This window comes from Rhamphochromis longiceps, linkage group LG22 (assembly GCF_057381845.1).
Source record: "Rhamphochromis longiceps isolate RC_006_pf linkage group LG22, R_longiceps_female_GT1.1, whole genome shotgun sequence".
NCBI lineage: Eukaryota > Metazoa > Chordata > Actinopteri > Cichliformes > Cichlidae > Rhamphochromis > Rhamphochromis longiceps.
Genome location: NC_140577.1, coordinates 35,314,400 through 35,329,418, shown reverse-complemented (window position 1 = coordinate 35,329,418; position 15,019 = coordinate 35,314,400). Strand labels below are relative to the sequence as shown.

At 42.2% G+C, this 15,019-nt stretch overlaps 1 protein-coding gene across 2 annotated transcripts; it reads left to right on the top strand.

The window, feature by feature from the left end:
• The first annotated feature begins 3,632 nt into the window (after nt 1-3,632).
• LOC146644419 (uncharacterized) lies at nt 3,633-13,652 on the top strand. Of its 2 annotated transcripts, XM_085396379.1 has the most exons (9): nt 3,633-3,838; nt 4,970-5,072; nt 5,250-5,363; nt 5,465-5,521; nt 6,942-7,079; nt 11,069-11,116; nt 11,306-11,419; nt 12,021-12,128; nt 12,544-13,652. In XM_085396379.1, exons 2-9 carry the CDS (start codon nt 4,977-4,979, stop codon nt 12,643-12,645), a joined length of 777 nt encoding a protein of 258 aa, XP_085252505.1. In that variant the 5' UTR covers nt 3,633-3,838; nt 4,970-4,976; the 3' UTR covers nt 12,646-13,652. The 2 variants fall into 2 exon arrangements, with proteins under 2 accessions (XP_085252505.1, XP_085252504.1); XM_085396378.1 differs by lacking the exon at nt 11,069-11,116.
• Nucleotides 13,653-15,019: the final 1,367 nt, after the last annotated feature.

Here is a 15,019-nt window from a genome sequence, read left to right as displayed (position 1 = left end):
GTGCTGGCATATTCTTGGTTTGGTCACGTTTTCTTCAACAAACTTTGAGTTTCTCTCCCGACTGTTTCCATCCTGCTGTGTCTGAGCCAACTGACTGACATGTTTCATTTCCACGTTCATAAAGCTGCTATTGAACCTCACAGCAGAAGGAATTGGTTTATTTTTATTAACACTTTATTACCAATTTAAGATTATTGTAGCACCGTTTTTCTCTCGATGCCCAATGGTTTGTCAGAATTGCTCTGAAGCAGATGGGAAGTCTTTTTCGACGGCCTCTCCAAACTCACATGCTGGAATTCTTGTTTCAACCACCACCTGGGCTGCATTTCGCTTGGCCTGCTGATACGTGTCAGCTGCTTCTGAGAGGCTACCCCTCTGCCAGGGGGTTCCCAGCACACCCCATGTTTAGGTGTGCTAAGCCTGTCCTGCATCCTCCCCTGCCGTGTCCCCCCTTCCTTACCAAAGAGGTGATGTTGTATGTCTCAATAGCAGGGATTGGTCCATCAGTGCTCTTCCTTTAACCGCAATCAGACACACGATGCACCCAACCCTAACACCACCTCCTGCTGGTGGTGGGCCTACAGTGACCATGCAGCTTCTGCAGGCTGCACCTGGCCAGGCCCCATGGGCTAAAGCCAGAGGGCCAGGCACTCTCCATTGCACTCCCTCCCCAGGCCTGGCTCCAGGTAGGACCCCGGTAACCCTTTCCCAAGCAGGGACACAGGTAAGTAAGTAAAGTGTATTTACATACACCGACCTGAAGACAGAAAAGCTCATGAAGTTTTGTTACTCGGGGGAGTCCATTGAATCACTCATTGTCTGCCCCATCACCCAGGACCTATTTGTCTTGGGAGACCCTCGTCAACATAGCCTCTGAGATCACGGGGCACATAAACCCTTCTACCTAAATAAGTTAGCAATTCCCGAAGGAAAAAGTGGCGTTTTACTCACATGGGGTATAGTGGGAGTGGGGTACTGCTGACATCAACTGGGGACATTGTTGGGCAGTGGAAGAAGTATTTTGAGGACCTCTTCACCACTAACACGTCTTCTGTAGAGGAGAAACAGTCTGAGGATGAGGAGAACAACTTGCTCATCTGTAGGGACGAGGTCACTAAGGCTGTTAATCTTCCTCTTGTGTTCCCCTTGTTGCATAGATCATGGTAATAGTCCTGGCACTAAACAGTGTATATTATATTTCTCTGAGTGTGCTGGGGACCCCGTGCTTGGGGTGGACCAGTTTGGTTGTTTGAAAGCCACAGATGCGTCTCAGCTGTTCTGATTCTCCTGACATATATAAGGCATCACTACGGGTTTTCTCTTAGGCAGCGGTTGTCCTTCTCTCCTGGATCGGCTGGAGCTTTCAGTCCAGCTGGGATAACCACATTTACTCAGGGCCTTCTTGATGTTCTTCTGCCTCCCTGGCTGCTGTGTCTGTGGGGATGATGTTCGCTCTGTGTTGTAGCGTCCTGATGACACCCAGTTTGTGCTCCAATGGATGGCAACCTGATCCGTATGCACTGGTTTACGGTACACGTCGACTTTAAATGTCCCCCATTGCTGACGGGAATTTCACAGGCTATCCTCCATGGTGAACTTGATGTGTTTGTCCACTGAGATAATGTGATCAGGGGATTTCGGTACATCCTGAGATTTGATTAAAATGTCTTAAGGAGTGGAAAAGTTATTTTGAATTTAATGGCAGGAATATGCCAGACAGAGCCATGTTTACCAACGTAAGCACTTTGGTGTACCTTCGGTTTTAAATGTGCTATATAAGTAAAGTTGTATTGTAACGTGTGTCATCTTCTCTTCTTCAGCAGCTTATAAACATCTGGAAACTGAAGAGCCCAGTTGCTGGACTTTGTTGTAGAATGTGAGAACTTGTAGAATAAAACTTGAGAATGTGTCGTTTTTAATTTACAGTTACAGAAAAAAGTATGAAAGTACTGAGGAAGACTCTTTGAAGGAAACTTACCATGGCTCCCTGTGGTTGTCAGTCCAGCATGACCTCTTGGTCTTCTGCCTTCTGATTGGCTGACCTCCACTTCTCCAGTTCCTTGAACGTCCCCATTGTTCTGAGTACTGGACAGTCAGAGTGCTGTCACACGAGTAATTCTTATGTTGGCAAAGAGAAAGTACCACTTATAAGCAATTCCGATCATTAACGAGAAGTTAATGGCCTTGTAAAGTTAAAAGGCACTGTAGACCCTTCAGCACGACCCTTTAAAAAAAGTGAGTGTATATATACATGTTTGAGTTTGTATGCATAATTTGGACCCTGTTCGAATTAAAGAAAGTCTAAAATCAATTCAAACTTGTGCACACATTTCCTGTTTTTTAATGTCATTAATAATGTATGCTGTACAATCTTTCCACCCTGGAAAAAAAAACACAAGAAACAAAGAAATCACTAAGTAGATTTTTTTTGTTTGAAGTTTTAAATCAGCAAACAAATTTTACTATCAGACAAAACAAATTTCCCAAGTGTGGGACTAATAAAGGTTATCTTATCTTATCTTAACCCAGGTAAGTACAAAAGGCAGTTTTAAAATTTCATTTATTTCATTTATTAACGGGAAAAGCTGCACGTGCCTTGGTATAAAAAAGTGATTGACCCCTGAACTTAATAACTGGTTGAGCCACTGTTGGCAGTCACAGCAGCACAGGAACAGAGCAGGAGGGAGGAGACAGCCAGGAGCACCAGCAAGAGACAGCATCGACACTTTAGAAAGGTACAGTAAAGAAAATAAGTGACACCAAGAAAAGAAGTAAAATCTTTAACCATTTCAATTATATTAACAATACAAAGGCAGAGTGTAGAGTCTGCAAGAAAAGGATATCATACAGAGCCAGCTCCACATACAGCCTGCACAGCAGCCTGAGAACTGTCCACCCATCAGTGCAATGGGAAGATAAAACACAGTTGAGTGGGTTATTAATGAAGGTGCCAGTGTGTCTACTGCAACTGCTGCTGCTTCACCTACAGCATCATGCAGTACACCACCACAAGCGCCTAAACAACCCAGAGCTCTATGAGACGGTTTTTGCAGAAGTCTGTGACCCAGCAAGACAGAACTCAAGTCATGAAGAGTTGGCAAAAATGACTGCACTTAATTTCCAACCATTTTCAGTTGTGGATGATAAAGTTTTCAGGAAGTTTATTCATGCACTAAATCTTATTTTATATTGTTGTTGATAATAAATTAATTAAAGCAACAAAACAACCTGAAGTGCCGCTTGGGAGCCGAAAGAGCCGGCTCTTTTTAGTGAGTCGAGCCGAAAGAGTATGTTCTCTAAAAAGAGCCGGAAATCCCATCACTGCATCACAAAATATTTTTCTCAGAATTGTTTGGATGTTTTTTGGTAAATCTCAGATGAGCTGTGTGTTCTTTCCGGTTCTTGCTTCAGTAATAACATCCGAAACAAAATAATAACCGGTTATATCTACTGTTACTTTTATTGCTAACTTTAATATCTTACATCTGCCACTGACGTTACTCTGGCAAAATCTCGTAGATGGCGACATTAAGTCTTTAACACTTCAGCACAACTTCAAATTTGTTTTTACGACCGAGCGCAGACGTCAAGAACGGAAAGACGGTTCTTGAAGGTTCGCTGGTGTTCATATTAAAGGTGCAGTAACGGGACAGCCTGCTAACGGTTCCTCTGCCTGCATTCGTGCATGTGAAACGCATGACACAGCATCAGTCTCCTGCAGGGGCAGGATACACCCGAACACACCCCGCTGCAGTCTGCAGAGCATCCGCACTCACGGCAGGCTTGGTGCTTTCCTAAAGCTGCTCAGTATCTTCTGGAAAAACGCGACACAGCTCAGGTAAGATCGTTCACTGCAGTCATCGGTGTTTGGTTATGGACACTGCGGGTTTTTTATTTTTCTCATTTTGTTTGTTTGTTCTTCCCTTTTCTTTTTTCTTCGTCTTCATAAATATATAGATATATGTACATCAGTGTGAGTTAAACACTGTGATGTGTGGGAATGTCCAAAAACTAGGCAGTGTGATGTTATTCTCATGTTGTGGTGCAGCGGTGCCAGATCTGACTGCGGTCCTGCGCAGCTCTGGTTTATTTTTAACTGCAGAAACATCATCATCAGCGTCTCTGTAGGCTACACATGCATTCATACATTCTAGCTCATTCATACAATAATTTAAAGGCTCGATCTGGAAAATGAGTCAGCACATGAATCATTATGATAATCGCAGATTTGCAGTCTGCCAGTAGCTGCATCGCTCCTTTGCTGATCCATCAGTGTTATTACTGCTAAAAGTCGAGCCTGTGACCTTGACAGAGACAGTCTGGAGACATTTTAGTTTTATACAGGGGACAGGTTCACTGATCTTATAGTGGAAACAGTAAAGACTTGATGATTTCTTGATGTACCCTAAATTTACTAATACAGTAATCAGAGAGTTTCAGTTTTGCAGTACTTTGCAGGACCTGCATGTGTCCGTGAGCAGCCTGTAGGTGGATGCACAACACCTCCAACTAGCAGACATGAGGTCAGGATACAAGGCAAACAAAAAGAACATGGAGTCCACAGTGACAGAGGCGAGAACATCTCAGTGCAGCAGCCCGTCCAAGTGCACTGATCCCAACACGGGACAGCATGCACCTGCAGCTGGATCCCAACACGGGACAGCATGCACCTGCAGCTGGATCCTAACACGGGACAGCATGCACCTGCAGCTGGATCCTAACACGGGACAGCATGCACCTGCAGCTGGATCCTAACACGGGACAGCATGCACCTGCAGCTGGATCCTAACACGGGACAGCATGCACCTGCAGCTGTAGCAGCAGTTTAAAAAGTAGCACCACGTGCTGAATGGACACAGTCCTGCTGTTTAAATATGATCAATTTTTCTTTTGCGTCTCTTTACTTTGACTCAGTCTGTTCTACCTGCTGTTCTGGGCTGTATATTGAAAGCTGTTGTTTCCCCGTCAGCAGCAGGATGGCTCATGAAGAAAAGAATCCGCTGCCTCCAGCAGGGACGCTCTCTGAGGGACAGCGACAGTCCCTCTTTAAGATGGAGCCCAAGACTCTAGGGGTAAAGAAAACCATTCAAAGTCTGTGACGTGTACATAGGAACAGATGTCTGTTTATACATAACACTTGGGTATTTTCAAAGCAATATTTGGGACATATTCAGTGCATTTTTCCTCATTAAGAAGTTTCAAATGTATTGCATGATGTGCTGATGACTTTTTCTGGCGACTCTTCTCAGGCCATCCAGATTGTTATCGGGATTTTGATCCTTTGTCTGAGCGCGTCTGTGCTCCAGGTTCACGAAGTCCACTTTACCGGAGATGTGGCTCTTTTCCTCATCGTTGTCGTACAGGTCAGTGTGGCGAAAGCTCCAGCAGCTACTTTTAGATTTGGTCAGGTCACGTCATCATGTTATACTCATCAGCTGCGTCTGACTTCACTGTAATGCACCAGGTGACTGTGTCTGGGTCAGTGCTGGTCCACAGTGGGAGGAGACCTACTCTTTTCTGGGTGAGTCTGTGCCATGCATGAAAATGCATTTCTGCATTCAAAGTCAGCAAAAGCAGCTGTTCAGGGTTCCTTGTATGTAACTATATTTGCATTGCATAAATTCTTTTCTGATCTGCTTTTTAAATTTCTAATTGATTTATTATCCTTAAATCTATTTCTAATCGGTGTATTTTTGCCATTTATTTATGTGCTGATTTAGGATCTCTTAGTTAGTTTTGGGGGAACTTATGATATCAAGCTGAAGAATCTGTAGATATGTAGTACTTTACAAACAAACCACTTCTCTTGGGTTTGTTTGTGAACCAGCAGAACAAAAGGCAGTGGTTCTGTTTGTATGGATGAGGACAAGATGCATCCATAATGAGAAAAATCATTTCAACCAGTTACCAGCAGTGTAGACTTTCAGCTTTAATCCAGGTTTTATGTCGGGTGTTTAAGAATTACAATAGCACAGGTCTACAACCAAAGAGCTGCGTAGGACTTTCTGACTGTTTCATGTAGATTGAAACCAGGAAAAATAATTTCAAAATTCCATCTCATCAGGTTTTCTTGCAAAACTCGTGTTTTTAGTTTAATAAACAATTTCCCTTTTTAAACTGATTAAAAAAACACATCCAAAAATGATTTCTTCTAATAATTTCATATTTCTAAGAGCGAGACTCACGAGAAATGCAAATGGAAAATGCGAGGAGGGAACCAGAGGATGGAAAGCAAAAGTGTGAAGTTTCTCAGACAAAAAGAGTAAATATGTAGCGATAAATATATCATGAAGGAAAAGTTTTTTTTCTTTGTTCAATTGTAAGAAAAATTATTCATAGTTGTAATAAAATATTGATTTTTTTCATCACCGTTGTGCTTTTTTCATGTAAACTCCTCACGCTTTGCCAAAAAAGCTGTACATGGTGGAGGGAAGTGAAGGTCATTTTTGGATTCAGCTCCCTGAAAAACATCAGCTTTGCCAAAAATATCCCAGCAGAAAAAACAGGTTTTTGCAGACCTGTGTCCCTGATCTTTACACTGTCAGAAACAATTGAACTGTTGACTGAAAGTTGACTCTTCTCTGCTTTAACTTTGTGGATGAGAAGAGAACAAAGTGTTCACCTGCTATGTAGGCACGTTTTAACTGCATCTTCAAGATACGAAGGATTGTAAGATAAGTGTTTTCATCTAAAAGACGAACGAAGGAGAATAAGCGACCGGCATCTGGATAAAACTCCTCACGTCAAACTGAAGTCAGGGCTCATGAAAACGTGCATGAACATGTTATCAGTGTTGTTAAGGAGGACACTTTAAAGGTGGAGTGTACGTCCCATTTGGACAGTCACATTCAGAAGTGATTCAACTTGACGTAGCATAGTAACACATTAGCCTTACAGGTTGTGCGTGGTTTGTGTCTGAATAATACGATTGCTGCTTGCAGGTGAAATGTGTCCTGGTGCTTCATCTCATCAGTGCTGCGTTTGCCACCGCTGCCCTGGGTCTAATGTCCAAGCACCTCCCCTACCGCCAGGACTCTTACCACTGTGAACACTGCCGTAAACTGGAGCTACATGCTGTGGTATTGTCTTTAAATAACAACAGAGAGAAGCTAGTAACACATAAACATTGATTTATTGAGTGTTCATATTTTAAGGCCGAATATTAACTGTCTTTGATGACAATGTGTGACACTCTCTGGCTCTGCAGCACACAGTGTTACACTTTGGTTAGGAGCAGCATCTGCAGGACATCTAACATAATATCATTCAGATGTACTTGCAGTTTGTCAAATAGAAACTGCCTAAAAAACATCACCAGCAAAGGTTTGGGGCTAAGATGCTGGGATTTGACGTTTTTGGGATAAATTTGTCTTGCCTGGTGCAAGACTGAAACAATGTTTGCAGGACATGCTGTAAAGATATTTATCAAAGAAAGTCCAGCTAGAAAAAAGATACAGTAAGTACGTTTACAGTCATGTCAGCAGCCGTTATCCTGGCAGTTCCTCTTTTTGTCATTTTAAGTGTTTTTCATGTGACGTCTTGAGCATTGATTGAGAACAGCCTGCTAGAGCAACTGCTTTTGTTGGGATATCCGGTGGTTGCCAGAGGGTCACTGACCAGTCTGTGGGCCTGGATGACTGGGGCTTCATAGTGCTGTGGGGGGGCTCCCAAAATTTCAAGATACTCCTGCTGGTGGTAGAACAAAACACAACACTGAGCCTTCTTTTTCCAAGCTGTTAAGACAACCCTGACCTGAAAAGCTGCACAGACATGCACTGTAATGCCAAACGTAATGAACTGAATCCAGATGTTCCACAGCTGTAGACAGTTAAACAGCTATGCATGCAGACTGCTTCTACAGACATTGTGATAGGATGCCACCTGTGTAAGACGTCCACTCATGAAATTTCCTCATTGTCAACTATTTATTGTATTATAACAAAGTGGAAGCGATTGGGAAGCGACTTTTTGGAGACTCAGCTGCTGCAGACCTCCAAACTTCATGTAGTTTCAGATTAGCTCGCGAAGAGTGCGTAGAGAGCTTCATGGAACAGGTTTCCACGGCCAAGCAGCCGCATCCCCCCTTACAACCCAAAGAGCAACGCAAAGCATGCGATGCAGTGGTGCAAGAGCGGAGACTGCAAGCCAGGCCAGACCTCACAAACCTGCTTCAGTAGAAATGGTCAAAAATTCAAACTTCACTTGAACTAGATTCGGCTGTCAAGTAGGCTACAGTAGATTTAAGCTAGTGACAGAGCTTGATTGGCTGATGGTAACTTGATTAACTTTAATCCCTTTTCTTAAGTATTCTTATTCATCTCTAGGCATGAAAAGATGAATAAGAATACTTCAGAAAAATCTTGACCGAGGTTGTCATAATTCATGCATGACAGGGTTAAATAACAACAATTACAATGAAACGCGTCGCACATCTATAGTCACATTAAACGAGCAGCGGGTGGCAGGGTGTGGAGTGACACACCAGTGTCCAATGTAGTGGTTAATGTGCAAGTACACCATCAACACTGACACAAACACAGGGAAACAGCCTTTGAACAGCTGTAACTGTAGTGACCACGGTGAAAGGGTTAAAACAATTTTGAATGCACAGTCGCCAAATTCAATGTGCATTCCTGTAAAAATAATGAAGCAGGAGGTGGGTGCAGGTGGATGTTAATGTTCAAAAAAGGGATTCATGACAGTGACTGATTTTCTTATGTTGTTAAGTTTAATATGTCCTATATTAAACTACAGCAGCAGCTCATCACACATTCCTGTGCATGAATCTTCTGCCCGTTGTATTTTGTGTTTAAAGTGCTACATGTACCCTTTCAGTACATGTGTTAGAGACCTTCGACCTTAGAAATCTTTCATCATACTATTAGCAACCATTTCCCCAGCGACTGCCATCGATCTCTAGCATCGACTTGCCACATTTGATCCTGCATCGTCACCATAATTGTCATCCAAAATGGCACGTGAGTTAATAATAATAATAATAATGGATTGGATTTATACAGCGCTTTTCAAGGCACCCAAAGCGCTTTACAATACCACTTTTCATTCACTCTCACATGGTGGAGGCAGCTACAGTTGTAGCCACAGCTGCCCTGGGGCAGACTGACAGAAGTGAGGCTGCCATATCGCGCCATCGGCCCCTCTGGCCAACACCAGTAGGCAAGTAGGGTAAAGTGTCTTGCCCAACGACACAACGACCAGGACAGAGAGCCCAGGGATCGAACCGGCGACCTTCCGGTTACAGATGCGATTCCCAACCCCCTGAGCCACGGTCGCCCGGTTAGTGCAACACCTCAATAAATGCATGTGAAATAAGGCCAGCTGCCAAAACAAATCTAAGTTTAGGGGTTAAGGTGTGCCGGAATGATCCAGAATGTTGTTCTGGGACATTCACTTGATGACCAATTAAATCTGAAAGGCACATTAATATATATCACTGTCAGAGGACTTAGTATTTGGTGGCAGCTCAGTAATAATAACATAAAGACATTCGCTGGCTTCCACCATCAACACATCCTCTTGTTCTTCACCTCCCTGTCACGTGTTCACAGTAAATGAACTGCGCTTTATTCAAAGCGTACAATGCAATAATCACTGTTTCTATGCTTTGTGTCTTTGCTATCTACTATTCATACTCTGATGATGCATCGGAGAGCAACGTGGGGCTGATATCTTGCCCAAGATTGGCATTCAGACTAGGAGGAGCCAGGGACTGAACCACGACCTTGCGATCAGTAGATGACCGGCGCTTCCTCCTGAGCTACAGCCACCACTTTATATCTGCTCCCAGCCACAGCGCAGATATAAAGTCGTGATCTGCACTTTCTAGTGTTAGATTTATCCAGCAGCAGGCGTAAACAATGCTGTTTGTTGTTTAAGTGGGAGGTCATCATCAACACACAGTGTAGTTAGGTTGTTGCAGTATGTCTGCTAACCAAATGTACAGTTGTTTATTTCCTGGGCATAGAAAGAAAACGTTGTTAATGTTGACAGAAGGTGAAAGACGTCAGGAGAGATTAACAGGAAACTTAAGGACCGATCAGAAAGTGACATTTGACACTTACTGTCCTAATTCATTTGAAAGTTCTTGCATCAGATCATGATGTGCTGCTGGGGTTATGATTGTGCAAAACAAAATGAAATGTGCTAATTTTGTGCTATGCAAACTTTGCATGGAAACATGGTCGCACCACTGCAAGTTTGCTGCAGGATAAACTGCTCAGTTTGCAGGATTGTGGTGACGTTCACACCAATGTACACGACAGTAGCCGACATCAATTTATATTTAAGGTTGATGCTGATTAGATTCACTCACTGAATTCGACCTTTTCTACTAACTTTATAGTGTCCGGAAAATCAGCCACACAGCTCATGAAACATCTGCTTATATCTTGTTGAATTCAGTTGCACAAAAAGTAGTGACTATCAGGTGATCGCAGCCTCTACATCTGATCTTCCCTTTAAGCCCTGCCTGTTTCTGTGCTGTGCATCTTAAAGCTGATACTGCACCTCTTTGTTAAATATCAACAGTGGCTCTTTGATGCCAGAGAGGATGTTGGGGTGGTGCTGGTGGTATCAGAAACACAATACAACAGGGAAATGCAGCGTATGTTAAGTTGTTGATTAACAAGAACTGGACTCACGTCTTGTAAACAACATTTCTCTCTTTCTGAGAAACAGACAGTACAGAAACATCACACATTTACATGTTGCAGAGTCACGTCACAAAATCAGCTGCACCACGACGTTGCTGAGTTGTGAACGGCAAAGAGGGTCGCCAAGTTAAAAGATACAGTCTGTGAATGTGGTTCCAATGTTTTGAATGTGTTGTAGAAAACAGGGAGTGCAACTTTTTTACACGGTCGATTTTTGACCACATAAAACTGTCACATGGCCACGTACACGGATGATGCATGTAATGCAGCATGCACAGAGCTGTCAGCAGGGTATAAATGTAGTTTTCCTTTAATAGAATCACATAACTTCATAGTTGACCCTGCACATTTTTAAAAAGGAGACTATGTTTCTTTGTCTTTACTGTCCACTGCAGCAACATTGTTTCAGGAAATGCACCGGGCTGATCGAGCAAAAGTGTAAAGTAAGTGACAGACTGTTGTTATAACTAATGTTTTGGAAGTCGTGTCTTTGAAGTGTGCATGTAGAAGATAGACATATATTTGGGTCAGACAAAAGATTTGTTGTTTTTGTGAGAACAATCACTGTCACTGAAACAAACATGGTTTTCTGATCATATATGTTCACACACGTCTCTCTCATGTTTCTCTAGCTATTGATTGATGGGATTCTGGGAACACTGGTTATATTCCTGGTGCTTGAGCTGCTAATCTGCATCACTGCCATGCTGTTTGGACTCAGCGTCCTAGCTGCTGGTGGCAGCCAGGTAAGCCTTGATACCTTAAAGCAGGAGTGGGGACCTCCAGGCTTCAAGGCTTTAGATGTGTCCTCGATCCATCACAGCTGGTTTAAACGACTAAATCACCTCCTCAACATGTCCTGAAGTTCTCCAGAGGCCTGCTAATGAACTAATCCTTTGATTCAGGTGTTTTGACCCAGGGTGAGATCTAAACCTGCAGGACACCGGCCCCCGAGGCCCGGAGGTCCCCACCCCTGCATTAAAACCTAACTGAACAAGAATGCACCCACTAAAAAGTTACAGAGCTGATAAATATGCATTCATGTTAGAGCATTTGCCTTTAGTTCGATAACTCACCTGGTTTTCTCCTTAAATCTGTGAATAAATTTAGCATCATGTCATTGTTGTGGTTTGACTCTGATGAAATGAAGACTCGTGCATGCCACAGCATCACAACAGAGATGTATGCGTGTGCTGCAGCAGGTGAAACCGCAGAGAAATCTTTGTGGTAACATCTGGTTGACTTTAGAAACAGGATGAAACATCAGATTCCACGGAGCTGTTTAAAGTTGGCCTGTTCAAAGAGCAACATGTCAAATCTACGTAAATGTGTGAATGTGTCGCACAGACTCCCAGTGAGGGACCCGTCTATCCGCAAACTCGCCCCCCACCTGTCCCAGCTGTGGAGACTGTTCAGGCCGTTCAGTCTGCTCGAGCTGCTGCTGAGCCAACTCAGGTAACACAACACCTGCGTGTAATACAAGGTGGCACCTGTGACTGAATGATCCTGCTTCTGGTGAGAGCATTAAGAATGACTTCCAGATTTCGATGCATAATCGGTGTGTGAGTGTATGCATGAATGTAATCTGTGCATAGGTTAAAGGTGCTGTATGAACTTGCATGTGCATATATATATATACTTATATATGCACATGCATGAAACACACTTTGAGTGCTCAGAGTAGAAAAGTGTGATTTGTTTACAGCCTGCTGTCGGTGCCTTTACTGATCTGGAATAAGAATCTGATTTATGATCGTCACATCAGATTTGAACCCCGAGGGTTTTCACCTCGTGCCCTTTAACCCTCTACTATTACCTACAGTATGCTGATACATACACTGACACCGGACTGCTCTCTTCGTGTCAGCAGGTGGCTGTAGTTGTGACAGAACCTGACTCAGAGCAGGTAGAGGACATCTCCACCCCACCCACTGAGCCCCAGGTGGAGCCAATAGAAACCGCAGAACCCTGAGCTCAGCGCACAGAGCTCACAGTGGTGTCATGTCAGTCACAAGAGACGGCTGAGTGTCAGCAGGGAAGCATATTCTGTATGTTATGTTGGAAAATAAATGTGAATGTTTAACAAGTTTCTGGCATGTTGTGATCACAGCATCAGTGTTAGTGCTGCTGTCCCTACAGTAAACTATGATGGAACAGTTTTATTACGAACGTTGACATGGTAGCACTTTATAATAATGTCACACTATTAAGCCTTATTAAGGTATTAACAAGTGGTTCATTCATCATTTACACAGCATTACTGCGCCGTAGTATGCCATTTATACTTCTGTCAATATCAAAACTTTACATGACTTAGTAAATTAATGAAGTTGTGAAATATAAAGAACAGAATTGGTCAACATTATAAAAGCAGCGGCTTTAGCCCCCTCTGTCACACTGTTCGCCTGCCCCAGCACTCCTGCTTGTAACTCAGGGTTTCTCTCATCAGCTGCTGGCGTGTAAGCCTCTGACTTACTTGTGCACTGAAATGTTCTCCAATGAGAACTCAAAGAGAGAAATATCTCCAAAAATATAACAGTCTCATAATTGTTCATTGTTTTTGGCAAATTAGGGAATAAGATGAGGTTTTCATAAAACCCGAGCAGTTGAACTCGTTAAATGCACAGAACAGATACGTGTATCTCCACAGTTAGCTTAGCAGATCAAATCTACCTGACACTGCTTTCATGTGTGGCTTCTTAGTCCTCTGTTCAAAACACTATAATATAGAATTAACTGTAAATGAATGTATGAAAGTTTTAATCTCACTGAAAATAAAATTACTGCTGCACAGATAAATCGCTCTCACCAGTCACTAAAGATTAGCTTGAAATGTTGAATTGTTACTAATATTTTTGTTTCGCGGGGTTGTTCTGTCGAGTCTGCAGGTTGTATATTAATGCAATATTAACCACAGCTTTGTCTTTTTTTCTATGTAATTTTGAGATCATTGTAAATCTTCCTCAGCATGCACACATAAGGCCACGATTCTGCTAAATAAAGTCAAGCTTTGTTTTATCTTTGTGTGATTATGTGTAATTAAATTCATGTTTGTGTGGAGAGCTGAATGTTGCTTATGGTGAAAAACAAGCTAGACATGTAGTTTATGAGACTAGTGTCCATCATACTCTTGTGACATAATGTAACAACAATATGGCCAACATTAAATTTATTGCATTAATATGTGGAATATAATTAAAAAATTAACTAAAAAGTGACATTTAACTCAGCACTTCAGTAAAGATTCAAGTAATAATTCAGTAATAATTTAGCAGTATTACACAGAATAATCTGTGAACGGGGCCACATTAGTACAGCATAAGCTTCTTTGTTACTTTATCCGCACAAATATGGAAAAAAAAAGTTTGCTATACCAAATATTATTTTATCTTCTCCACCACTACCTGCATTCAAACATTGTACAGGTCTGTGGTTTCGGTGCTGAGATAGCCGTGTATTTTATTTGAAACATGTCAGCCAACCTGAAATGATTACAGCTCCGTCCTGGCCCCTCACTGACACCTTCCTGGCTCCGCCACTCTTCAAACATTAGCATGAATTCTGTCTTACCTTTGCTGTCTCGCTTCCAAAACTTAATTAAACGCAATTAAATCGCACTAACTGAATAACTCCATTTCCCACAATGCCTCAGAGCAGAGACGTTTCACTTGAGCAGCATCAGTCTTTGCACAGGTTCAAAGGTGTGAGATGCTATAAAATACAAAACACATTTAGGCATTTTTCTGTGTTGAGTTATTTTGGCACGATAGCATCAACTGTAATATTTGCACCTCTGATGAAGTCTCACAGGTGTTAGCTTCATTTTGATTAGATTACTGCTTACACAGAGTTTGTAATTCATACTCCATCTCACCTTTTCATGTAATAACTTTACATATGAAAGTAATATTTGATATGTCACTTTAGAAAGCTGCAAGCATGAGCAATTTCTGCATAAATTACAGAAAGACATAAATTATTAATAAAAAAAATCATATGACTAAGTCACAACAGATTTTCAAAGGCTAAAAGGAACAAATATTTGAACATCTTCAGTTCCATGACAACTGCACAGCTCACTAAGGAACATCAGATGGTAAATGGACTGGTTATTATTTAGCACTTTCAACTCTGAGCTATCAAAGTGCTTTTAATTTGCCTCATTCACACCAACTCATACGTGTACATTTTTCTATATGGATACATAAGTGCTGTTTATATAACATTCACACACATTCATACTCCAGTGGATGTGTCAGAGAACGTGGGGTTAGTGTTTTGCCCAAAGATATTTGACATGTAGACTGGAGTCACAACTGGCTGGAAGATACTGGCTTCAACTGATA

Excerpts from the sequence above, each read along its gene's own strand:
- LOC146644419 (XM_085396379.1), top strand. The coding sequence starts at position 4,977 with ATGGCTCATGAAGAAAAGAATCCGCTGCCTCCAGCAGGGACGCTCTCT. Across the intron at positions 5,073-5,249 it reads TGGAGCCCAAGACTCTAGGG|GCCATCCAGATTGTTATCGG; the intron begins GTAAAGAAAACC and ends GACTCTTCTCAG. Across the intron at positions 11,420-12,020 it reads TAGCTGCTGGTGGCAGCCAG|ACTCCCAGTGAGGGACCCGT; the intron begins GTAAGCCTTGAT and ends TGTGTCGCACAG.